This window comes from Salmo salar, unplaced genomic scaffold (assembly GCF_905237065.1).
Source record: "Salmo salar unplaced genomic scaffold, Ssal_v3.1, whole genome shotgun sequence".
Taxonomy (NCBI): Eukaryota; Metazoa; Chordata; class Actinopteri; order Salmoniformes; family Salmonidae; genus Salmo; species Salmo salar.
In genome coordinates, this window is record NW_025548802.1 from 40,346 (window position 1) to 65,668 (window position 25,323).

General features: G+C 43.9%; 1 protein-coding gene across 2 annotated transcripts in view; it reads right to left on the bottom strand.

Annotated features, from left to right (window-relative positions):
- Positions 1 to 25,323, bottom strand: part of LOC106605879 (rap guanine nucleotide exchange factor 5) — an 83,824-nt gene that overhangs the window by 24,489 nt on the left and 34,012 nt on the right. For both annotated transcript variants that reach the window (XM_045712770.1, XM_045712769.1), the window contains 10 exons: positions 23,072 to 23,150; positions 16,958 to 17,105; positions 16,442 to 16,539; positions 11,793 to 11,823; positions 9,902 to 9,980; positions 9,138 to 9,287; positions 6,199 to 6,296; positions 5,830 to 5,952; positions 5,330 to 5,508; positions 4,931 to 5,021 (listed from right to left, as the gene is read on the bottom strand). In XM_045712770.1, coding sequence (XP_045568726.1) covers positions 4,931 to 5,021; positions 5,330 to 5,508; positions 5,830 to 5,952; positions 6,199 to 6,296; positions 9,138 to 9,287; positions 9,902 to 9,980; positions 11,793 to 11,823; positions 16,442 to 16,539; positions 16,958 to 17,105; positions 23,072 to 23,109 — 1,035 coding nt within the window. In that variant the 5' untranslated portion in view covers positions 23,110 to 23,150. The remainder of the gene's footprint in view (positions 1 to 4,930; positions 5,022 to 5,329; positions 5,509 to 5,829; positions 5,953 to 6,198; positions 6,297 to 9,137; positions 9,288 to 9,901; positions 9,981 to 11,792; positions 11,824 to 16,441; positions 16,540 to 16,957; positions 17,106 to 23,071; positions 23,151 to 25,323) is intronic.

Below are 25,323 nucleotides of genomic sequence, written 5' to 3' on the forward strand. Positions count from 1 at the left end.
TGACCGAACAAGAGCCATGGAACGATGATGGCCCATTAGACACCTGGCGCGCGAGTTCATGTTGGGTACCCTCGTTCCAATACGTTATAAAAGAGAATGCATTCGTCCACCTTGAATATTATTCATGTTCTGGTTAAAAAAGGCCCTAATGATTTATGCTATACAACGTTTGACATGTTTGAACGAACGTAAATATATTTTTTCCCCACGTTCATGACGAGAAGTCCGGCTGGCTTAGATCATGTGCTAACAAGACAGAGATTTTTGGACATAAATGATGAGCTTTTTTGAACAAAACTACATTCGTTATGGACCTGTGATACCTGGAAGTGACATCTGATGAAGAGAATCAAAGGTAATGGATTATTTACATAGTATTTTCGATTTTAGATCTCCCCAACATGACGTCTAGTCTGTATCGCAACGCGTATTTTTCTGGGCGCAGTGCTCAGATTATTGCAAAGTGTGATTTCCCAGTAAGGTTATTTTTAAATCTGGCAAGTTGATTGCGTTCAAGAGATGTAAATCTATAATTCTTTAAATGACAATATAATATTTTACCAATGTTTTCTCATTTTAATTATTTAATTTGTGGTACTGACTTGACTGCCGGTTATTGGAGGGAAACGATTTCCTCAACATCAATGCCATAGTAAAACGCTGTTTTTGGATATAAATATGAACTTGATAGAACTAAAAATGCATGCATTGTCTAACATAATGTCCTAGGAGTGTCATCTGATGGAGATTGTAAAAGGTTAGTGCATCATTTTAGCTGGTTTTATGGTTTTGGTGACCCTGTCTTTGAATTGACAAAACATTACACACAACTCTTGTAAATGTACTGTCCTAACATACTCTAAATTTATGCTTTCGCCGTAAAACCTTTTTGAAATCGTAAAACGTGGTTAGATTAAGGAGATGTTTATCTTTCAAAGGGTGTAAAATAGTTGTATGTTTGAAAAATTTGAATTTTGACATTTATTTGGATTCAAATTTGCCGCTCTTGAAATGCACCTGCTGTTGATGGAGTGCACCACGGGTGGGACGCTTGCGTCCCACCTAGCCCATAGAGGTTAAGTTCCCTGAATAACTGGGCCTGCTGGGAGCACAGGCCTACGTGGAGAAGACTTAGGAGAATGATGATCCGTATCAGAAGTAAAAATCCAGCCAGACTGGCCTGCTACTGTGCTTTTCTAGAATCTGTCCAGAGTCGACCCACAACTGATCCATGGAATGAAACATTCAATTAACAAGGCTATTGCGCCATTATTCAAATGGGATTTTCACTGCCGATTACAGCCTAGAGTAGAATTGTACTCAATTGAAAACAGTAATGCACTTTTTCATTGCATTGTGGTGTTGTACTGTACTATAATCTAGGTAAGATAACTGTATTGTCCCTAAACAAGATCAACAGGGAAGTTTTTTGAGCCGCATGTTTCAGGTCTTCACTGTTCTTTGATGATGTAATGATGCCTCTCAGCTACTCTTCTATCGAGTGGATTTACATTGAACATTGGTGAAGATTTGAATGATTTTATGTGTGGTATGATTGCTAATTAGCATTTTGCAGATCTGGATAAACATCCACCCACCGCTATTGTCGCTATGAATAGAGGACAGGATAGACAGTTGACTGGTAGACTATATATGATTCATCTACTACTGTAGTCACTATGAATAGAGGACAGGATAGACAGTTGACTAGTAGACTATATATGATTCATCTACTACTGTAGTCACTATGAATAGAGGACAGGATAGACAGTTGACTGGTAGACTACATTGACCTATGGTTTAGTAAGAGTGTAGAAAAGCATAGTGCATAAGGGATGTACCAAAACACCTCCTCTGTGCCCAATAAAAACACACTACCCTCCTCTGTGCCCAATAAAAACACACTACCCTCCTCTGTGCCCAATAAAAACACACTACCTTGCTCTGTGCCCAATAAAAACACACTACCCTCCTCTGTGCCCAATAAAAACACACTACCCTCCTCTGTGCCCAATAAAAACACACTACCCTCCTCTGTGCCCAATAAAAACACACTACCCTCCTCTGTGCCCAATAAAAACACACCACCCTCCTCTGTGCCCAATAAAAACACACTACCCTCCTCTGTGCCCAATAAAAACACACTACCCTCCTCTGTGCCCAAAAAAAACACACTACCCTCCCCTCTGCCCTCCCCTCTGCCCAATAAAAACACACCACCCTCCTCTGTGCCCAATAAAAACACACTACCATCCTCAATGCCCAATAAAAACACACTACCCTGCTCTGTGCCCAATAAAAACACACTACCCTCCCCTCTGCCCAATAAAAACACACTACCCTCCCCTCTGCCCAATAAAACCACACTACCCTCCACTCTGCCCAATAAAACCACACCACCCTCCACTCTGCCCAATAAAACCACACTACCCTCCACTCTGCCCAATAAAACCACACTACCCTCCCCTCTGCCCAATAAAAACACACCTACCCTCCTCTGTGCCCAATAAAAACACATTACCCTCCCCTCTGCCCAATAAAAACACACTACCCTCCTCTGTGCCCAATAAAAACACACTTCCCCCCTCTATGCCCAATAAAAACACACTACCCTCCCCTCTGCCCAATAAAACCACACTACCCTCCCCTCTGCCCAATAAAACCACACTACCCTCCACTCTGCCCAATAAAAACACACTACCCTCCTCTGTGCCCAATAAAAACACACTACCCTCCCCTCTGCCCAATAAAAACACACTACCCTCCTCTGTGCCCAATAAAAACACACTTCCCTCCCCTGTGCCCAATAAAAACACACTACCCTGCTCTGTGCCCAATAAAAACACACTACCCTTCTCTATCAAATTTCAAATCAAATTTATTTTTATATAGCCCTTCGTACATCAGCTGATATTCTCAAAGTGCTGTACAGAAACCCAGCCTAAAACCCCAAACAGCAAGCAAAGCATGTGAAAGAAGCACGGTGGCTAGGAAAAACTCCCTAGGAAAAACTCCCTAGAAAGGCCAAAAACCTAGGAAGAAACCTAGAGAGGAATCAGGCTATGAGTTGTGCAAGTTGTGACCGGCTATGCCCAATAAAAACACACTACCCTGCTCTGTGCCCAATAAAAACACACTACCCTGCTCTGTGCCCAATAAAAACACACTACCCTGCTCTGTGCCCAATAAAAACACACTACCCTGCTCTGTGACCTATAAAAACACACTACCCTGCTCTGTGACCTATAAAAACACACTACCCTCCTCTGTGCCCAATAAAAACACACTACCCTCCTCTGTGCCCAATAAAAACACACTACCCTCCTCTGTGCCCAATAAAAACACACTACCCTCCTCTGTGCCCAATAAAAACACACTACCCTGCTCTGTGACCTTTAAAAACACACTACCCTGCTCTGTGACCTTTAAAAACACACTACCCTCCTCTGTGCCCAATAAAAACACACTACCCTGCTCTGTGCCCAATAAAAACACACTACCCTCCTCTGTGCCCAATAAAAACACACTACCCTCCTCTGTGCCCAATAAAAACACGCTACCCTCCTCTGTGCCCAATAAAAACACACTACCATGCTCTGTGCCCAATAAAAACACACTACCATGCTCTGTGCCCAATAAAAACACACTACCATGCTCTGTGCCCAATAAAAACACACTACCCTGCTCTGTGACCTATAAAAACACACTACCCTGCTCTGTGACCTATAAAAACACACTACCCTGCTCTGTGACCTATAAAAACACACTACCCTCCTCTGTGCCCAATAAAAACACACTACCCTCCTCTGTGCCCAATAAAAACACACTACCCTCCTCTGTGCCCAATAAAAACACACTTCCCTCCTCTGTGCCCAATAAAAACACACTTCCCTCCTCTGTGCCCAATAAAAACACACTTCCCTCCTCTGTGCCCAATAAAAACACACTACCCTGCTCTGTGCCCAATAAAAACACACTACCCTCCTATGTGCCCAATAAAAACACACTACCCTGCTCTTTGCCCAATAAAAACACACTACCCTCCTCTGTGCCCAATAAAAACACACTACCCTCCTCTGTGCCCAATAAAAACACACTACCCTGCTCTGTGACCTTTAAAAACACACTACCCTCCTCTGTGCCCAATAAAAACACACTACCCTGCTCTGTGCCCAATAAAAACACACTACCCTCCTCTGTGCCCAATAAAAACACACTACCCTCCTCTGTGCCCAATAAAAACACACTACCCTCCTCTGTGCCCAATAAAAACACACTACCATGCTCTGTGCCCAATAAAAACACACTACCATGCTCTGTGCCCAATAAAAACACACTACCATGCTCTGTGCCCAATAAAAAAACACTACCCTCCTCTGTGCCCAATAAAAACACACTACCCTCCTCTGTGCCCAATAAAAACACACTACCCTGCTCTGTGCCCAATAAAAACACACTACCCTGCTCTGTGCCCAATAAAAACACACTACCCTCCTCTGTGCCCTATAAAAACACACTACCCTCCTCTGTGCCCAATAAAAACACACTACCCTCCTCTGTGCCCAATAAAAACACACTACCCTGCTCTGTGCCCAATAAAAACACACTACCCTGCTCTGTGCCCAATAAAAACACACTACCCTGCTCTGTGCCCAATAAAAACACACTACCCTCCCCTCTGCCCAATAAAAACACACTACCCTCCCCTCTGCCCAATAAAAACACACTACCCTCCCCTCTGCCCAATAAAATCTAAAATAAAATAATCCTCAAAGCAACAACAAAACGTTAGACAACTCTCTCCTATTTTGAACTAACCAGTACATTTCAAACTGTCCCTTGGCAAAAGACAATCAAGACTAGTTTATTTGAAAAGCTTAAAAGACATCCCATCACAAATAGTCACATACAGAAGCAGACAAACACTGACCTCCCAGGTCTGACTTAGGCGGCTAACTGCTGCTGTGTTCAGACCCATAACGATGGCAAAGAAAGAGTTGAGGTTCCTCTGGGCTTTACAGCTGAAGAAACAAAGAGTGACACTGTTAACACCAGCTTCATACAGTAATGATACAGGAATACAAACTGTAATTCCTCACTAAACCACAGGAGGGGGCATCCTGTCCATGCATACCTCACTATAATAGAGTATTGTGCAGAGTTCTGTAGTTGAAGTATTGGGCCCTTAGTGAAATGGACCAGTCATACTGCTCTACTTCTGTAGAAGAAAACTTTAGCACATTTTGAGGATGTAACAACTCTGCTCTAAATGCTGGATCCCACTATGTTGTGGTCAGAGAGGAGAGGAGAGGAGAGGATAGGAGCTCACTGGGCAGCGATCTTGATGAACTTCTTGATGAGTTGGACTCTGTTGCAGAGCGTAGGACACATCAGGACTTCTGTCATCACCCACAGCTGTACCTCATTGCAGCGCTGCAGCAGCAGCTCCAGCGCCACCGTGTGGCCACCGCTGGCATGACGGCTGAACGTGAAGTACACCAGCTCTTGCTGTAGTGGAGAGGGGCAGGACAGGGCAGGGCAGGACAGGGCAGGGCAGGGCAGGGCAGGACAGGGCAGGACAGGACAGTACAGGACAGGGCAGGACAGGGCAGGACAGGACAGTACAGGACAGGGGTGAGCTTGTAGAAAGCTTTGAATCACTAATATATTTAATTGTGTCCTAAATGGCACCCTATTCCCTTTATAGCGCACTACTTTTGACCAGAGCTCTATTGGCCTGGTAAAAACAAAAGGTGCACTATAGTGAATCGGGTGCCAATTGGGACGCATGCATAGTGTAGGTGATGGACAAAAGATGATGTCACGGACCTCATGTATTGAGTTGAAGACACTCCAGTCAAAGTTTGTAAGGGTGACAGCCACGTCCCATGTGTTCATACTCAGCATGCGAGCTGACCTCTGTTGTAGCTCTGCGTTGTCTGTGAACGGGTTCTGAGAGGAGAAATGAATATGATATATGTTCTGTCGGGTTATGTAAGAACATGTTCTTTTCTGGTGTGATATGACCCTGTGGGATATAGGCTGGAAGCATATCCAGTAGGAATCAGGTATATAATGTGATAAACCAAATGCAGAAGTAGCTTGATAGGAGGCCTGAGGACTGTCACCTCTGCTAGATTCATTCACATTGTAGCCTGCTGAGGAACTGCATTGAAGTGGACTCATTGTGATTCCTACCATGACTTCACTCAGATCCTTTCTGCACACATGCAGCCTCCCCACTGCTGTCAGCGAATCAGAGTAGAGCCTGTCCTGAGGCTTCAGGAGGAGTTTCTCTGGAGAGAGGAAGCATCACACACAGCACAGCCATTATAAATATGTCAGCCAGCGTGTCACCTGCTATCTGGGGTAGATAAGTGTCCCAGTGCCGGGTTGGTTCTGTTCTGCAGGACTCAGTCAGTGTAGGGTTGGTTCTGTTCTACAGTAGTCAGTCAGTGTAGGGTTGGTTCTGTTCTACAGTAGTCAGTCAGTGTAGGGTTGGTTCTGTTCCACAGTAGTCAGTCAGTGTAGGGTTGGTTCTCTTCTACAGGACTCAGTCAGTGTAGGGTTGGTTCTGTTCTGCAGTAGTCAGTCAGTGTAGGGTTGGTTCTGTTCTGCAGTAGTCAGTCAGTGTAGGGTTGGTTCTGTTCTGCAGTAGTCAGTCAGTGTAGGGTTGGTTCTGTTATACAGGAGTCAGTCAGTGCAGGGTCGGTTCTGTTATACAGTAGTCAGTCAGTGTAGGGTTGGTTCTGTTCTGCAGTAGTCAGTCAGTGTAGGGTTGGTTCTGTTATACAGTAGTCAGTCAGTGTAGGGTTGGTTCTGTTCTGCAGGACTCAGTCAGTGTAGGGTTGGTTCTGTTCTGCAGGACTCAGTCAGTGTAGGGTTGGTTCTGTTCTGCAGGACTCAGTCAGTGTAGGGTTGGTTCTGTTCTACAGTAGTCAGTCAGTGTAGGGTTGGTTCTGTTCTACAGTAGTCAGTCAGTGTAGGGTTGGTTCTGTTCCACAGTAGTCAGTCAGTGTAGGGTTGGTTCTGTTCCACAGTAGTCAGTCAGTGTAGGGTTGGTTCTGTTCTACAGTAGTCAGTCAGTGTAGGGTTGGTTCTGTTCTACAGTAGTCAGTCAGTGTAGCCACAGCGGCTGACAACAGAAAACGACTACATGTCAGGACAGCAGGACTTTGTTCATTCCTGCTCGCTTTAGGTGGACAGACTTTATATGTGTATACTGTATCCTAGTCCAGGCTCATCCTATATAACTACTGCTGTACACACCTTTTCTATTCATATACTGTCTTTACACATCATTATATGTACATAATATACATGCACAGTATCAGTCAGAAGTTTGGACACAACTACTCATTCAAGGGATTATCTTTATTTGACTATTTTGTATATTGTAGAATAACAGTTAAAACATCAAACTATCAAATTACACATATGGAATCATGTAGTAACCAAAAATGTATTTTATACTTGAGATTATTCAAAGTAGCCACCCTTTGCCGCCTTGATGACAGCTTTGAACACTCTTGGCATTCTCTCAAACAGCTTCATGAGGAATGTTTTTCCAACAGTCTTGAAGGAGTTCCCACAGATGCTGAGCACTTGCTGGTTGCTTATAATTTACTCTGCGGTCCAACTCATCCCAAACCATCTCAATTGGGTTGAGGTTGGGTGATTGTGGAGGCCAGGTCATCTGATGCAGCACTCCATCACTCCCCTTCTTGGTCAATTAGCCCAAATGGGCATTGTCCTATTAAAAAACAAATGATAGTCTCACTAAGCACAATCCAGATGGGATGGTGTATCGCTGCAGAATGCTGTGGTAGCCATGCTGGTTAAGTGTGCCTTGAATTCTAAATAAATCACAGACAGTGTCACCAGCAATGCAGCCCCACACCATCACACCTCCTCCTCCATGCTTCACGGTGGGAACCACACATGCTGAAATCATCCATTCACCTACTCTGCATCTCACAAAGACATGGCAGATGGAAGCATAAAATCTCAAAGGACAGATTTCCACTGGTCTAATGTCCATTGCTCGTGTTTCTTGGCCCACACAAGTCTCTTCTTCTTATTGGTGTCCTTTAGTAGGGGTTTCTTTGCAGCAATTCGCCCATGAAGACCTGATTCACTCAGTCTCATCTGAACAGTTGATGTTGACATGTCTGTTACTTGAACTCTGTGAAGTATTTATTTGGGCTGCAATCTGAGGTGCAGTTAACTCTAATGAACTCTAATGAATCTTCTGCAGCAGAGGTAACTCTGGGTCTTCCTTTCCTGTGGCGGTCCTCATGGGGGCCAGTTTCTTCATAGCGCTTGATGGTTTTTGCGACTGCACTTGAAGAAACTTTCTTGAAGTTCTTGAAATGTTCCGCATTGACTGACCTTCATGTCTTAAGGTAATGATGGACTGTCATTTCTCTTTGCTTATTTGAGTTGTTCTTGCCATAATATGGACTTGGTCTTTTACCAAATAGGACTATCTTCTGTATACCACCCCTACCTTGTCACAACACAACTAATTGGCTCAAACGCATTAAGAAGGAAAGAAATTCCAGAAATTAACTTTTAACAAAGCACACCTGTTAATTGAAATACATTCCAGGTGACTACCTCATGAATCTGGTTGAGAGAATGCCAAGAGTGTGCAAAGCTGTCATCAAGGCAAAGGGTGGCTACTTTGAAGAATCTCAAATATAACATTGCTTGTTCTGATATTTCCTGAGTTCTCTGTATTTTTTGGGATTCTGTGTGTGTGTGTGTATTGTGTTTTTATTTATATTATGTTTTGTATTGCTAGGTATTACTGCACTGTTGGAGCTAGAAACACAAGCATTTCGCTGCACTTGTGGTAACATCTGCAAATCTGTGTACGCGACCAATAAACTTTTGATTTGATAGGATTTCAACAAGCAGGCAGTCAGACAGACAGACCATTGGAACTCTGGTGAATCCCTGTGTGTGTTATGTTGTGGTTAGTTACCTCAACGGTAAATGACAACCAACAGGACCAGCTACTCCAGGTATGGTTAGGTTAGGGTAAGATTAGATACCTCCAGGGTAGGTGACAGTCAGTAGGATCATTTCCTCCAGTGTGTTGTGTATGGTTAGGTTAGGGTTAGATTAGATACCTCCAGGGTAGGTGACAGCCAGCAGGACCAGCTCCTCCAGGGGGACATCCAGTCTCTCAGCCACCTCCTGCAGCAGCCCCTGGGCCACAACACTGGCCAGGCTCCTCACACTCAGATATGAGTCCATGCTCACGTACACATGACACAACACTGAGGAGGGAGGGAGGGAGAGGGAGAGGAAGGAAGGAAGGAACGAGAGACAGAGCGAGAAAGAGAACACTGTTTATCCCATAGAAGTAGAACGAATGGAGTTCGAACTACTGACCATAGCAATTTGAATGGTCAACTTATCGGTGTTCTCAAATGGCTAACCTGCTACATAAAGTGGTACATGAGGTGATGTGTGTGAAGAGGCTGGACCGACTGACACTTTTCTGAACAATGAAATTCTCAATGCTTTCATGTTCAATGATGTCATAATTCACATGCATCACCTCATGTACTGACATCATTGAACATGAAACCATTGGGATTTTCATTGTTCAGAAAAGTCTCATTCTGCCCAGCCTCAAGGATTTCCATTGTTACTCTGTCTACTCACAGTGCTTGCTACCTTAAAAAGAATGGCTCTGAGATGCTCTATACAGAACGTCATCAGCCGACACAAACTTTGGAAACAATGCATGTTGGGAGGAATGTAGGAAGAAGAAATAGAAAGACAGGGGCTGCATCCCAAATGGCCATAGGGCCCTGCTCAAAAGTAGTGCACTATATAGGGAATAGGGTGCCATTTGAGACGCAGGCAGATTTTAGGACCGACTCACCTTCCCTGGTCTCCCTTTGTGTTCTTCTGGTCGGGAGCCCGTTCTCTTTCAGGCTCAGTTGGTGGGAAAGAGCTTTGCTCTAAATAGAAGGACATACAGGGAATTCAGAACACATTCATACTGTGTGAGTAAACATTCTAACTCTTCTGGACTCTTGTGGTTTCTGCAGGAAACAAGAGGACAATAGTATTTAATGACCCAAACGGTTGCAAATAGGCCATAAGGAAACCTGGCTGTTCAAAAGTAAACACATCCCTACAACAGGGATCTCAACTAGATTCAGCCGCGGGCCCATTTTTTTCTTGAGCGGATGATCAGGAGGCCAGAACATAATTACAAATAATTTGTAGACTGTAAATTGACCGCAAGAAGCCCAAACTGTCACATCCTGACCAGAAAAGGGGCTGTTTGTTATTGCAGGTTGGTCAGGGCGTGGCAGGGGTTGTTTGTTTAGGGTGTTTCGGGGTTGTTTGGGTTATGTTCTATGTTAGTGTATTTCTATGTTATTTCTAGTTGGTATATTTCTATGTGGTGTTTATTGGGTTGACCTTCAATTGGAGGCAGCTGCTTTTCGTTGCCTCTGATTGAAGGTCCTATTTATAGGGGTGTTTGTTCTATGGGGGTTTGTGGGTAGTTATTTCCTAGTTTAGTGTTTGTTGCACCTGACGGGACTGTTTGGAGTTGTTTGTTTTTGTATACGTGTTTATTTAGTTTTTCCTTCTTCAAATAAAGATGAGTATACATTTTCCCGCTACGTTTTGGTCTACTCACTACGACGGCCGTGACACAAACAGACATAATATTTTACTAAAACATTATTTCAAACCTTGCTTACATTTGTATTCAATCACATATGTATATCTCTGTATTATGCGTGGAAATACTTTCTAACTGTCACGACACCGACGGAAGGTGGCGCCCCTCCTCGCCCGGGCGGCGCTCGGCGGTCGTCGTCGCCGGCCTACTAGCTGCCACCGATCCTCTGTTTCACTTTCTGTTGGTTAGGTCTAGGTTAGGCACGCACCTGTTTTGTATTAGTTGTTAGGGGGGGGGGTATTTAGTCTAGCTAGGTAGGATTGTTTTTTTGTGCGTGATTGTTCTATGTCAGGACGTATGTTGTTTGAGGAACAAGTGTTACCCTCTGCCTGTGATTTCCGCAGAGGTTATTGTGGGCTGCGTCCCTGCATTGTGTTGGGTTGGGTTTTTGAGCATTTGTTTTATGCGGCCTGCCCTACCTAGTTTTCGGTCTGAGTGGATACCCATTAAAAGTGTGTTTACAGATTTTTCTGTCTCCTGCGCTTGACTTCACCTCTCCTGCTTCCTTGAGCCACCCCCTGACACTAACAGATTTCCAGAATGAAAAACCACGGTGCTGATTTGCTGGAGTTTTAACTCAGAAAACTTGGGGGCCAACTCTTACCACAGGGGGTTGGTGGAACCTTAATTAGGGAGGATGGGCTCGTGGTAATGGCTGGAGTGGAATAGTATCAAGTACATCCAACACATGGTTTCCATGGTTTCCATGTGTTTGATGCTATTCCATTCACTGTCCTCCCCTCAGCAGCCTCCTGTGACTCATACAATAGCTCCATTACCTCTCATGCAGTTTAGCCTCTTACCTTTCTGTGGGGTGAATACTCATATCATGCAGTTTGACCTCTTACCTTTCTGTGGGGTGAATACTCATCTCATGCAGTTTTGGCCTCTTACCTTTCTGTGGGGTGAATACTCATCTCATGCAGTTTTGGCCTCTTACCTTTCTGTGGGGTGAATACTCATCTCATGCAGTTTGGCCTCTTACCTTTCTGTGGGGTGAATACTCATCTCATGCAGTTTGGCCTCTTACCTTTCTGTGGGGTGAATACTCATCTCATGCAGTTTGGCCTCTTACCTTTCTGTGGGGTGAATACTCCTCCGCTGTACTGGAGAGAGAAACAAAATCAAACAATTAGACCATGAGACAAGAACGACAAAAAAAAACATACACACACTCGTTTTGAACCGTTTCAATCAACTCTTTTTTTTTTCTTTTTTTTTTTTTCACCTTTATTTAACCAGGTAGGCAAGTTGAGAACAAGTTTTCATTTACAATTGTGACCTGGGCAAGATAAAGCAAAGCAGTTTGACACATACAACAACACAGAGTTACACATGGAGTAAAAACAAACCTACAGTCAATAATAGTAGTAGAAAAATACGTCTATATACAAAGTGAGCAAATGAGGTGAGATAAGGGAGGTAAAGGCCATGGTGGCAAAGTAAATACAATATAGCAAGTAAAACACTGGAATGGTAGATTTGCAGTGGAAGAAAGTGCAAAGTAGAAATAGAAATAATGGGGTGCAATGGAGCTAAATAAATAAATAAATAAATACAGTAGGGGAAGAGGTAGTTGTTTGGACTAAATTATAGCTGGGCAAAGTACAGGTGCAGTGATCTGTGAGCTGCTCTGACAGCTGGTGCTTAAAGCTAGTGAGGGAGATAAGTGTTTCCAGTTTTAGAGATTTTTGATGTTCGTACCTGTCATTGGCAGCAGAGAACTGGAAGGAGAGGCGGACGAAGGAGGAATTGGCTTTGGGGGTGACCAGAGAGATATACCTGCTGGAGCGCGTGCTACAGGTGGGTGCTGCTATGGTGACCAGCGAGCTGAGATAAGGGGGAACTTTACCTAGCAGAGTCTTGTAGATGACCTGGAGCCAGTGGGTTTGGCGACGAGTATGAAGTGAGGGCCAGCCAACGAGAGCGTACAGGTCGCAGTGGTGGGTAGTATATGGGGCTTTGGTGACAAAACGGATGGCACTGTGATAGACTGCATCCAATTTATTGAGTAGGGTATTGGAGACTATTTTGTAAATGATGTCGTCGAGGATCGGTAGGATGGTCAGTTATATGAGGGTATGTTTGGCAGCATGAGTGAAAGATGCTTTGTTGCGAAATAGGAAGCCAATTCTAGATTTAACTTTGGATTGGAGATGTTTGATGTGAGTCTGGAAGGAGAGTTTACAGTCTAACCAGACACCTAGGTATTTGTAGTTGTCCACATATTCTAAGTTAGAACCGTCCAGAGTAGTGATGCTGGACGGGCGGTAGTACTGTGATTTTAACCTGGTAGTACTGTGATTTTCTATTTATCAACTACTAACCTGGTAGTACTGTGATTTTCCATTTATTAACTAGTAACCTGGTAGTACTGTGATTTTCCATTTATCAACTAGTAACCTGGTAGTACTGTGATTTTCCATCAATCAACTAGTAACCTGGTAGTACTGTGATTTTCCATCAATCAACTAGTAACCTGGTAGTACTGTGATTTTCCATTTATCAACTAGTAACCTGGTAGTACTGTGATTTTCCATTTATTAACTAGTAACCTGGTAGTACTGTGATTTTCCATCAATCAACTAGATTAGTCAAGGCTAGGTGACATGAGTCACGGTCCTGATTAGAAAAGTCAAGGTTAGGTGACATGGGTCATGGTCCTGATTAAAGGTGCAATATGTAGAAAACGGTCCACCATTTCCTGGTTGCTAACATTCAAATAGGTTGCCTAATTTCAGTTTGACAAAACAAGCAATGTATAGTGTAGAGAATCATTGTACCATCTAAACCGCTGTGAAATATATTTTCAATAACCAAAAATATTGTATTTTCAGCTGTTTGAAGCTGGTGTACAAAACCCAAAGTAATCTCAAAAACAGGAAGCACAGAAATAGCACACATAGAACAGATTTACCACTCCTTAGACTTGCTTTCAATTACAATAACAGATCTATAACTCACATTTCTATGTGAATTTGGTAGGGAGGGAGTAGGTGAGGAGAAGGAACGTAGGAGGGATGAGGGGAGGGTTGACATGGGATGTGTCCCACTCAATGGACACATGTTCTATATTCTGGGTGTTCTTGGATGTGTGCGTTTGTCAGCAAGGAAGGAATCCTCAATGCTATTGGCAATATTAGAACCAACAGTAGAAATGGAACAACAGGCCTCTCTGTCACAGGTTGTGCTTTCCCAGATATTCTTCCTACGTGTCTTAGACCCCTGATACAGAAGGAGAGGAACTCAGAGACCCCAACAGCACAACAACACAGCCCCAAACAGCACAACAACACAGCCTCAAACAGTACAACAACACAGCCCCAAACGAGACGACAACACAGCCCCAAACGGGACGACAACACAGCCCCAAACGGGACGACAACACAGCCCCAAACGGGACGACAACACAGCCCCAAACGGGACGACAACACAGCCCCAAACGGGACGACAACACAGCCCCAAACGGGACGACAACACAGCCCCAAACGGGACGACAACACACTCCCCAAACGGGACGACAACACAGCCCCAAACGGGACGACAACACACTCCCCAAACGGGACGACAACACAGCCCCAAACGGGACGACAACACACTCCCCAAACGGGACGACAACACACTCCCCAAACGGGACGACAACACACTCCCCAAACGGGACGACAACACACTCCCCAAACGGGACGACAACACACTCCCCAAACGGGACGACAACACACTCCCCAAACGGGACGACAACACACTCCCCAAACGGGACGACAACACAGCCCCAAACGGGACGACAACACAGCCCCAAACGGGACGACAACACAGCCCCAAACAGTACAACACAGCTCCAAACAGCACAACAGCACAGCCACAAACAGCACAACAACAACAGCCCAAATTAGCACAACAGCCCCAAACAGAGCAACAACACAGGCCCAAACACTGCAACTACTCTTAATTTATCAATGGATTAATTTAGTATGAATACAGTTGAGATCATAAAAACAGCCCTCTACAGTACATGTTTCCATTCATGGGTGGTGGTGTTGGAGGACACATGACTCTCTCTGCCTCTAGGACAGTTGATCTATATTCATAAGTGTTTTCAGTTTTGACTCACTCTTTTAGTACAAAAAAACGCATCTCAAATGTCACCCTATTCTCTTTACAGGCCAATAGGGAGTAGTGTGATAGGCCTATAGGGCTCTGGTCAGAATTAGTGCACTATACAGGGAAAAGTGTGCCATTTGACATGCACACAAAGTCACATTTCCTGTTTACCAGCTACATGTTCGGAATTCACACTTAGGAGAAATAATCCACGCATACATTACACATAAACACACTATATATCCAAAAGTGTGTGGACACCCCTTGAAATTAGTGCATTCGGCTATTTCAGCTATTTCAGCCACACCTGAAATAGCCAGTGTATAAAATCAAGCACATAGCCATTTCCATAGACAAACATTGGCAATAGAATGGCCTTACTGAAGAGCTCAACATGGGGCTGTCATAGGATGCCACCATTCTAACAAGTCAGTTAGTAAAAATGTGTGCCCTGCAAGAGCTGCCCTGGTCAACTGTAATTGCTGTTATTGTGAAGTGGAAATATCTAGGATCAACAACGGCTCAGCCGCGAAGTGGTAGGCCACACAAGCTCACAGAACGCATAGCTCTTCTGTCCTCGGTTGCATCACTCACCACTGATTTCCGAACTGCCTCCGGAAGCAATGTCAGCACAAGAACTGGTCATCGGGAGCTTCATGAAATGGGTTATTGTGGCCGAGCAGCTGCGTACAAGCCTAAGATCACCATGCGCAATGCCAAGCATCGGCTGGAGTGGTATAAAGCTCGCCGCCATTGTAATCTGGAGAAGTGGAAACTGGAGTTCTCTGGAGTGATGAATCACGCTTCACCATCTGGCAGTCCGACAGACTAATCTGGATTTGGCGGATTCCAGGAGAACGCTACCTGCACGAATGCATAGTGCCAACTGTAAAGTTTGGTGGAGGATGAATAATGGTCTGGGGCTGTTTTGCATGGTTTGGGCTAGGCCACTTATTTCCAATGAAGGGAAATCTTAACGCTACATTATACAATGACATTCTAGACGATACTGTGCTTCCAACTTTCAAATCAAATAAAATCAAATGTATTTATTAAGCCCTTCTTACATCAGCTGATATCTCAAAGTGCTGTACAGAAACCCAGCCTAAAACCCCAAACAGCAAGCAATGCAGGTGTAGAAGCACGGTGGCTAGGAAAAACTCCCTAGAAAGGCCAGAACCTAGGAAGAAACCTAGAGAGGAACCAGGCTATGAGGGGTGGCCAGTCCTCTTCTAGCTGTGCCGGGTGGAGATTTGTGGCAACAGTTTGGGGAAGGCCCTTTCCTGTTTCAGCATGACAATAACCCCCTGCACCTCAACCCATCAAACACCTTTCAGAAGAATTTGAACGCCGACTGTGAGCCAGGACTAATTGCTCAACATCAGTGCCCGACCTCACTAATGATCGTGTGGCTGAATGGAAGCAAGTCCCTGCAGCTATGTTCCAACATCTAGTGGAAAGCCTGGAGGCTGTTATAGCAGCGGGGGGGGGGGGCAACTCCATATTAATGTCAATGATTTTGTAATGAGATGTTCGACGAGCAGGTGTCCACATACTTTTGGTCATGCAGTGTAACTAATTCATCATATAAAATGTTTCCATTATTCAATTCCTATGGCCACTCACTGTCTGCGATGCAGCCGCAAGAGTTTCTGTAGGTCCTTCTGCTCCTTCTCTAGAGTTGGATACTCATAAAGGTCATCCAGGAGGAAACGATACAATGTCTGAAACACAAAGACAACATCTAATGTCTGTTTTCAATGTCTGATACACAAAGACAACATATGTCTGTTTTCAATGTTTGAAACACAAAGACAACATCTAATGTCTGTTTTCAATGTCTAAAACACAAAGACAACATCTAATGTCTGTTTTCAATGTCTGATACACAAAGACAACATCTAATGTCTGTTTTCAGCCTCCCATATACAAAGACAACATCTAATGTATGTTTTCACCCTCCCATATCATCATGATATCACTTATTTTAAGGTCATCTCACAGTCCCATATCCTTAGCCTGGCCCCACATTTGTCTTGCCAACTCCTTATAAATGACTAGAGGAGTTTGAAAGAAAGCACAAACAAATCTGGAAACAGGCTATAATATCCCTTCTTCTTCTCCTCCCTCGCTCTGTCATACCTTCATGAAGAGTTTAACATGCTCGTCTTCTCGTAGGAAGTCTCTGTACAGTGTTGTCCACTGTGTCACCAGGTGCAGGACCTGACGTTTCCTGTCCAGAACCTCCTTCCCTTTGTCTTTCCCCTGGTGGTGTCTCCTTGAACAATAGGTGGGCTCCATGAGTTAAGGCATCAGCACAGCAGGAGAGCGGGCTCACAGTAGGCGTTGTGTGTATTGACATTAGCTAGGCCAACAGGATCAACACCGCTATTTTTAATGTAGTCTAGAGGTAAGGGTGGTATACTGTAGTCTAGAGGTAAGGGTGGTGTACTGTAGTCTAGAGGTAATGTACTGTAGTCTAGAGGTAAGGGTGGTATACTGTAGTCTAGAGGTAACGTACTGTAGCAGGAGAGCGTTGTGTGTATTGACATTAGCTAGGCCAACAGGATGAACACTGCTATTTTTAATTGTTCCAAGCTGTGAGGTGTATGTGTGTAGTGGGTTTAAGGGTGAGGTGTTTGTGTGTGTGTGTGTGTGTGTGTGTGTGTGTGTGGTACAGAACAGTCGGTAACTTTAGAGGTAAGGGTAATGTACTGTAGTCTAAAGGTAAGGTACTGTAGTCTAGAGGTAAGGGTGGTGTACTGTAGTCTAGAGGTAAGGGTGGTGTACTGTAGTCTAGAGGTAAGGGTGGTGTACTGTAGTCTAGAGGTAAGGGTGGTATACTGTAGTCTAGAGGTAAGGGTGGTATACTGTAGTCTAGAGGTAAGGGTGGTATACTGTAGTCCAGAGGTAAGAGTTGTGTACTGTAGTCTAGAGGTAAGGGTGGTATACTGTAGTCCAGAGTTAAGGGTGATATACTGTAGCCTAGAGGTAAGTTACTGTAGCCTAGAGATACGGTACTCTAGTCTAGAGATAAGGTACTGTAGTCTAGAGGTGAAGTACTGTAGTGTAGAGGTAAGGTACTGTAGTCTAGAGATAAGGTACTGTAGTCTAGAGGTAAGGGTGGTGTACTGTAGTCTAGAGGTAATGTACTGTAGTCTAGAGGTAAGGGTGGTATACTGTAGTCTAGAGGTAACGTACTGTAGCAGGAGAGCGTTGTGTGTATTGACATTAGCTAGGCCAACAGGATGAACACTGCTATTTTTAATTGTTCCAAGTTGTGAGGTGTATGTGTGTAGTGGGTTTAAGGGTGAGGTGTGTGTGTGTGTGTGTGTGTGTGTGTGTGTGTAGTACAGAACAGTCGGTAACTTTAGAGGTAAGGGTAATGTACTGTAGTCTAAAGGTAAGGTAATGTAGTCTAGAGGTAAGGTACTGTAGTCTAGAGGTAAGGGTTGTGTACTGTAGTCTAGAGGTAAGGGTGGTATACTGTAGTCTAGAGATAAGGGTTGTGTACTGTAGTCTAGAGATAAGGGTTGTGTACTGTAGTCTAGAGGTAAGGGTGGTATACTGTAGTCTAGAGGTAAGAGTTGTGTACTGTAGTCTAGAGGTAAGGGTTGTGTACTGTAGTCTAGAGGTAAGGTACTGTAGTCTAGAGGTAAGGTACTGTAGTCTAGAGGTAAGGTACTGTAGTCTAGAGGTAAGGTACTGTAGTCTAGAGGTAAGGTACTGTAGTCTAGAGGTAAGGTACTGTAGCCTAGAGGTAAGGTACTGTAGCCTAGAGGTAAGGTACTGTAGCCTAGAGGTAAGGTACTGTAGCCTAGAGGTAAGGTACTGTAGCCTAGAGGTACGGTACTGTAGCCTAGAGGTAAGGTACTGTATTCTAGAGGTAAGGGTGGTATACTGTAGTCTAGAGATAAGGGTGATGTACTGTAGTCTAGAGATAAGGGTGATGTACTGTAGTCTAGAGGTAAGGGTTGTGTACTGTAGTCTAAAGGTAAGGTAATGTAGTCTAGAGGTAAGGTACTGTAGTCTAGAGGTAAGGGTTGTGTACTGTAGTCTAGAGTTAAGGGTGGTATACTGTAGTTTAGAGAAGGATTGTGTACTGTAGTCTAGAGGCAAGGTACTGTAGTCTAGAGGTAAGGTACTGTAGTCTAGAGGTAAGGTACTGTAGTCTAGAGGTAAGGTACTGTAGTCTAGAGGTAAGGTACTGTAGTCTAGAGATAAGGTACTGTAGTATAGAGGTAAGGTACTGTAGTCTAGAGGCAAGGTACTGTAGTCTAGAGGTAAGGGTGGTATACTGTAGTCTAGAGATAAGGGTTGTGTACTGTAGTCTAGAGATAAGGGTTGTGTACTGTAGTCTAGAGGTAAGGGTTGTGTACTGTAGTCTAGAGGTAAGAGTTGTGTACTGTAGTCTAGAGGTAAGGGTTGTGTACTGTAGTCTAGAGGTAAGGTACTGTAGTCTAGAGGTAAGGTACTGTAGTCTAGAGGTAAGGTACTGTAGTCTAGAGGTAAGGTACTGTAGCCTAGAGGTAAGGTACTGTAGCCTAGAGGTAAGGTACTGTAGCCTAGAGGTAAGGTACTGTAGCCTAGAGGTACGGTACTGTAGCCTAGAGGTAAGGTACTGTATTCTAGAGGTAAGGTACTGTATTCTAGAGGTAAGGGTGGTGTACTGTAGTCTAGAGATAAAGGTGATGTACTGTAGTCTAGAGATAAGGGTGATGTACTGTAGTCTAGAGGTAAGGGTTGTGTACTGTAGTCTAGAGGTAAGGGTGATATACTGTAGTCTAGAGGTAAGGGTGGTATACTGTAGTCTAGAGATAAGGGTTGTGTACTGTAGTCTATAGATAAGGGTGATATACTGTAGTCTAGAGGTAAGGGTGGTATACTGTAGTCTAGAGGTAAGAGTTGTGTACTGTAGTCTAGAGGTAAGGGTTGTGTATTGTAGTCTAGAGAAAAGGTACTATAGTCTAGAGGTAAGGGTTGTGTACTGTAGTCTAGAGGTAAGGGTGGTGTACTGTAGTCTAGAGGTAAGGGTGGTGTACTGTAGTCTAGAGGTAAGGGTGATATACTGTAGTCTAGAGGTAAGGGTGGTATACTGTAGTCTAGAGATAAGGGTGGTGTACTGTAGTCTATAGATAAGGGTGATATACTGTAGTCTAGAGGTAAGGGTGGTATACTGTAGTCTAGAGGTAAGAGTTGTGTACTGTAGTCTAGAGGTAAGGGTTGTGTATTGTAGTCTAGAGAAAAGGTACTATAGTCTAGAGGTAAGGGTTGTGTACTGTAGTCTAGAGGTAAGGGTTGTGTATTGTAGTCTAGAGAAAAGGTACTATAGTCTAGAGGTAAGGGTTGTGTACTGTAGTCTAGAGGTAAGGGTGGTGTACTGTAGTCTAGAGGTAAGGGTGGTGTACTGTAGTCTAGAGGTAAGGGTGATATACTGTAGTCTAGAGGTAAGGGTGGTATACTGTAGTCTAGAGATAAGGGTGGTGTACTGTAGTCTATAGATAAGGGTGATATACTGTAGTCTAGAGGTAAGGGTGGTATACTGTAGTCTAGAGGTAAGAGTTGTGTACTGTAGTCTAGAGGTAAGGGTTGTGTATTGTAGTCTAGAGAAAAGGTACTATAGTCTAGAGGTAAGGGTTGTGTACTGTAGTCTAGAGGTAAGGGTTGTTTACTGTAGTCTAGAGGTAAGGGTTGTATACTGTAGTCTAGAGGTAAGGGTGGTGTACTGTAGTCTAGAGGTAAGGGTGGTGTACTGTAGTCTAGAGGTAAGGGTTGTATACTATAGTCTAGAGGTAAGGGTTGTGTACTGTAGTCTAGAGGTAAGAGTTTCGTACTGTAGTCTAGAGGTAAGGGTGGTATACTGTAGTCTAGAGGTCAGGTACTGTAGTCTAGAGGTAAGGGTGGTATACTGTAGTCTAGAGGTAAGGGTTGTATACTGTAGTCTAGAGGTAAGGGTGGTATACTGTAGTCTAGAGATAAGGGTTGTGTACTGTAGTCTAGAGATAAGGGTTGTGTACTGTAGTCTAGAGGTAAGGGTTGTGTACTGTAGTCTAGAGGTAAGAGTTGTGTACTGTAGTCTAGAGGTAAGGGTTGTGTACTGTAGTCTAGAGGTAAGGTACTGTAGTCTAGAGGTAAGGTACTGTAGTCTAGAGGTAAGGTACTGTAGCCTAGAGGTAAGGTACTGTAGCCTAGAGGTAAGGTACTGTAGCCTAGAGGTAAGGTACTGTAGCCTAGAGGTAAGGTACTGTAGCCTAGAGGTAAGGTACTGTAGCCTAGAGGTAAGGTACTGTAGCCTAGAGGTAAGGTACTGTATTCTAGAGGTAAGGTACTGTATTCTAGAGGTAACGGTGGTATACTGTAGTCTAGAGATAAGGGTGATGTACTGTAGTCTAGAGGTAAGGGTTGTGTACTGTAGTCTAGAGGTAAGGGTGATATACTGTAGTCTAGAGGTAAGGGTGGTATACTGTAGTCTAGAGATAAGGGTTGTGTACTGTAGTCTATAGATAAGGGTGATATACTGTAGTCTAGAGGTAAGGGTGGTATACTGTAGTCTAGAGGTAAGAGTTGTGTACTGTAGTCTAGAGGTAAGGGTTGTGTATTGTAGTCTAGAGAAAAGGTACTATAGTCTAGAGGTAAGGGTTGTGTACTGTAGTCTAGAGGTAAGGGTTGTTTACTGTAGTCTAGAGGTAAGGGTGGTGTACTGTAGTCTAGAGGTAAGGGTGGTGTACTGTAGTCTAGAGGTAAGGGTGATATACTGTAGTCTAGAGGTAAGGGTGGTATACTGTAGTCTAGAGATAAGGGTGGTGTACTGTAGTCTATAGATAAGGGTGATATACTGTAGTCTAGAGGTAAGGGTGGTATACTGTAGTCTAGAGGTAAGAGTTGTGTACTGTAGTCTAGAGGTAAGGGTTGTGTATTGTAGTCTAGAGAAAAGGTACTATAGTCTAGAGGTAAGGGTTGTGTACTGTAGTCTAGAGGTAAGGGTTGTTTACTGTAGTCTAGAGGTAAGGGTTGTATACTGTAGTCTAGAGGTAAGGGTGGTGTACTGTAGTCTAGAGGTAAGGGTGGTGTACTGTAGTCTAGAGGTAAGGGTTGTATACTATAGTCTAGAGGTAAGGGTTGTGTACTGTAGTCTAGAGGTAAGAGTTTCGTACTGTAGTCTAGAGGTAAGGGTGGTATACTGTAGTCTAGAGGTCAGGTACTGTAGTCTAGAGGTAAGGGTGGTATACTGTAGTCTAGAGGTAAGGGTTGTATACTGTAGTCTAGAGGTAAGGGTTGTGTACTGTAGTCTAGAGGTAAGGGTTGTGTACTGTAGTCTAGAGGTAAGGGTTGTGTACTGTAGTCTAGAGGTAAGAGTTTCGTACTGTAGTCTAGAGGTAAGGGTGGTATACTGTAGTCTAGAGTTAAGGGTGGTATACTGTAGTTTAGAGATAAGGATTGTGTACTGTAGTCTAGAGGCAAGGTACTGTAGTCTAGAGGTAAGGTACTGTAGCCTAGAGATACGTTACTCTAGTCTAGAGATTAGGTACTGTAGTCTAGAGGTGAAGTACTGTAGTGTAGAGGTAAGGTACTGTAGTCTAGAGATAAGGTACTGTAGTCTAGAGATAAGGTACTGTAGTCTAGAGATAAGGTACTGTAGTCTAGAGGTAAGGTACTGTAGTCTAGATGTAAGGTACTGTAGTCTAGAGATAAGGTACTGTAGTCTAGAGGTAAGGTACTGTAGTATAGAGGTAAGGTACTGTAGTCTAGAGGCAAGGTACTGTAGTCTAGAGGTAAGGGTTGTGTACTGTAGTCTAGAGGTAAGGGTGATATACTGTAGTCTAGCGATAAGGGTTGTGTACTGTAGTCTAGAGGTAAGAGTTGTGTACTGTAGTCTAGAGGTAAGGGTTGTGTATTGTAGTCTAGAGAAAAGGTACTATAGTCTAGAGGTAAGGGTTGTGTACTGTAGTCTAGAGGTAAGGGTGGTGTACTGTAGTCTAGAGGTAAGGGTGGTATACTGTAGTCTAGAGGTAAGGGTGGTATACTGTAGTCTAGAGGTAAGGGTGGTATACTGTAGTCTAGAGGTAAGAGTTGTGTACTGTAGTCTAGAGGTAAGGGTGGTATACTGTAGTCTAGAGGTAAGGGTTGTATACTGTAGTCTAGAGGTAAGGGTTGTGTACTTTAGTCTAGAGGTAAGGGTTGTATACTCTAGTCTAGTGATAAGGGTGGTGTACTATATTCTAGAGGTGACCACCACAGCCTGAAGTAGAAGGATATTGTACCAGAAGAGCTTGACACAGATCACTGGTTGACATGAACACCAGGTATGTCAACAGGAAGTCATCCAGGAGGGGCTCTGTAAAACAGGAAACACATAATTTACAACAGCATCCAATAGAATTGGCTAAAACTCAGTAGTGGAAAAAGTACTCAATAGTAATACTTAAGTAAAAGTAAAGACACCTTCATAGAAATGACTCAAGTAAAAGTGAAGTCACCCAGTAAAATACTACTTGTGTAAAAGGCTAAAAGTATTTGGTATTAAATATACTTAAGAGTCAAAAGTAAATGGAATTGCTAAAATGTACTTAAGTATCAAAAGTAAAAGTATAAATAATTTCAAATTCCTTATATTAAGCAAACCAGACAGAACAAATAGCCAGGGGTACACTACAACACTCAGATATAATTTACAAACGAAGCATTTGTGTTTAGTGAGTCCACCAGATCAGAGGCAATAGGGATGACCAGGGATATTCTCTTGATAAGTGTGTGAATTGGACAATTTTTGGGTGTCAGGCTAAATGTATGGAGTAAAAATTATATTATTTTCTTTAGGAATGTAAAAGTAAAAAAATATATAAATAGTAAATTACACATACTCAAAAAAACAACTAAAGAAGTACTTTAAAGTATTTTTACTTAAGTATACTGCTCAAAAAATAAAGGGAACACTTAAACAACACAATGTAACTCCAAGTCAATCACACTTCTGTGAAATCAAACTGTCCACTTAGGAAGCAACACTGATTGACAATACATTTCACATGCTGTTGTGCAAATGGAATAGACAACAGGTGGAAATTATAGGCAATTAGCAAGACACCCCCAATAAAGGAGTGGTTCTGCAGGTGGTAACCACAGACCACTTCTCAGTTCCTATGCTTCCTGGCTGATGTTTTGGTCACTTTTGAATGCTGGCGGTGCTTTCACTCTAGTGGTAGCATTAGACGGAGTCTACAACCCACACAAGTGGCTCAGGTAGTGCAGCTCATCCAGGATGGCACATCAATGCGAGCTGTGGCAAGAAGGTTTGCTGTGTCTGTCAGCGTAGTGTCCAGAGCAGGAGGCGCTACCAGGAGACAGGCCAGTACATCAGGAGACGTGGAGGAGGCCAACAACCCAGCAGCAGGACCGCTACCTCCGCCTTTGTGCAAGGAGGAGCAGGAGGAGCACTGCCAGAGCTCTGCAAAACGACCTCCAGCAGGCCACAAATGTGCATGTGTCTGCTCAAACGGTCAGAAACAGACTCCTTGAGGGTGGTATGAGGGCCCGACGTCCACAGGTGGGGTTGTGCTTACAGCCCAACACCGTGCAGGACGTTTGGCATTTGCCAGAGAACACCAAGATTGGCAAATTCGCCACTGGCGCCCTGTGCTCTTCACAGATGAAAGCAGGTTCACACTGAGCACATGTGACAGACGTGACAGTCTGGAGACGCCGTGGAGAACGTTCTGCTGCCTGCAACATCCTCCAGCATGACCGGTTTGGCGGTGGGTCAGTCATGGTGTGGGGTGGCATTTCTTTGGGGGCCGCACAGCCCTCCATGTGCTCGCCAGAGGTAGCCTGACTGCCATTAGGTACCGAGATGAGATCCTCAGACCCCTTGTGAGACCATATGCTGGTGTGGTTGGCCCTGGGTCCCTCCTAATGCAAGACAATGCTAGACCTCATGTGGCTGGAGTGTGTCAGCAGTTCCTGCAAGAGGAAGGCATTGATGCTATGGACTGGCCCGCCCGTTCCCCAGACCTGAATCCAATTGAGCACATCTGGGACATCATGTCTCGCTCCATCCACCAACGCCACGTTGGACCACAGACTGTCCAGGAGTTGGCGGATGCTTTAGTCCAGGTCTGGGAGGAGATCCCTCAGGAGATCATCCGCCACCTCATCAGGAGCATGCCCAGGCGTTGTAGGGAGGCCATACAGGCACGTGGAGGCCACACACACTACTGAGCCTCATTTTGACTTGTTTTAAGGACATTACATCAAAGTTGGATCAGCCTGTAGTGTGGTTTTCCACTTTAATTTTGAGTGTGACTCCAAATCCAGACCACCATGTGTTGATAAATTGGATTTCCATTGATTATTTTTGTGTGATTTTGTTGTCAGCACATTCAACTATGTAAAGAAAAAAGTATTTAATAAGATTATTTCATTCATTCAGATCTAGGATGTGTTATTTTAGTGTTCCCTTTATTTTTTTGAGCAGTGTAGTTTACACCACTGCTAAAACTTATTCAAATCCA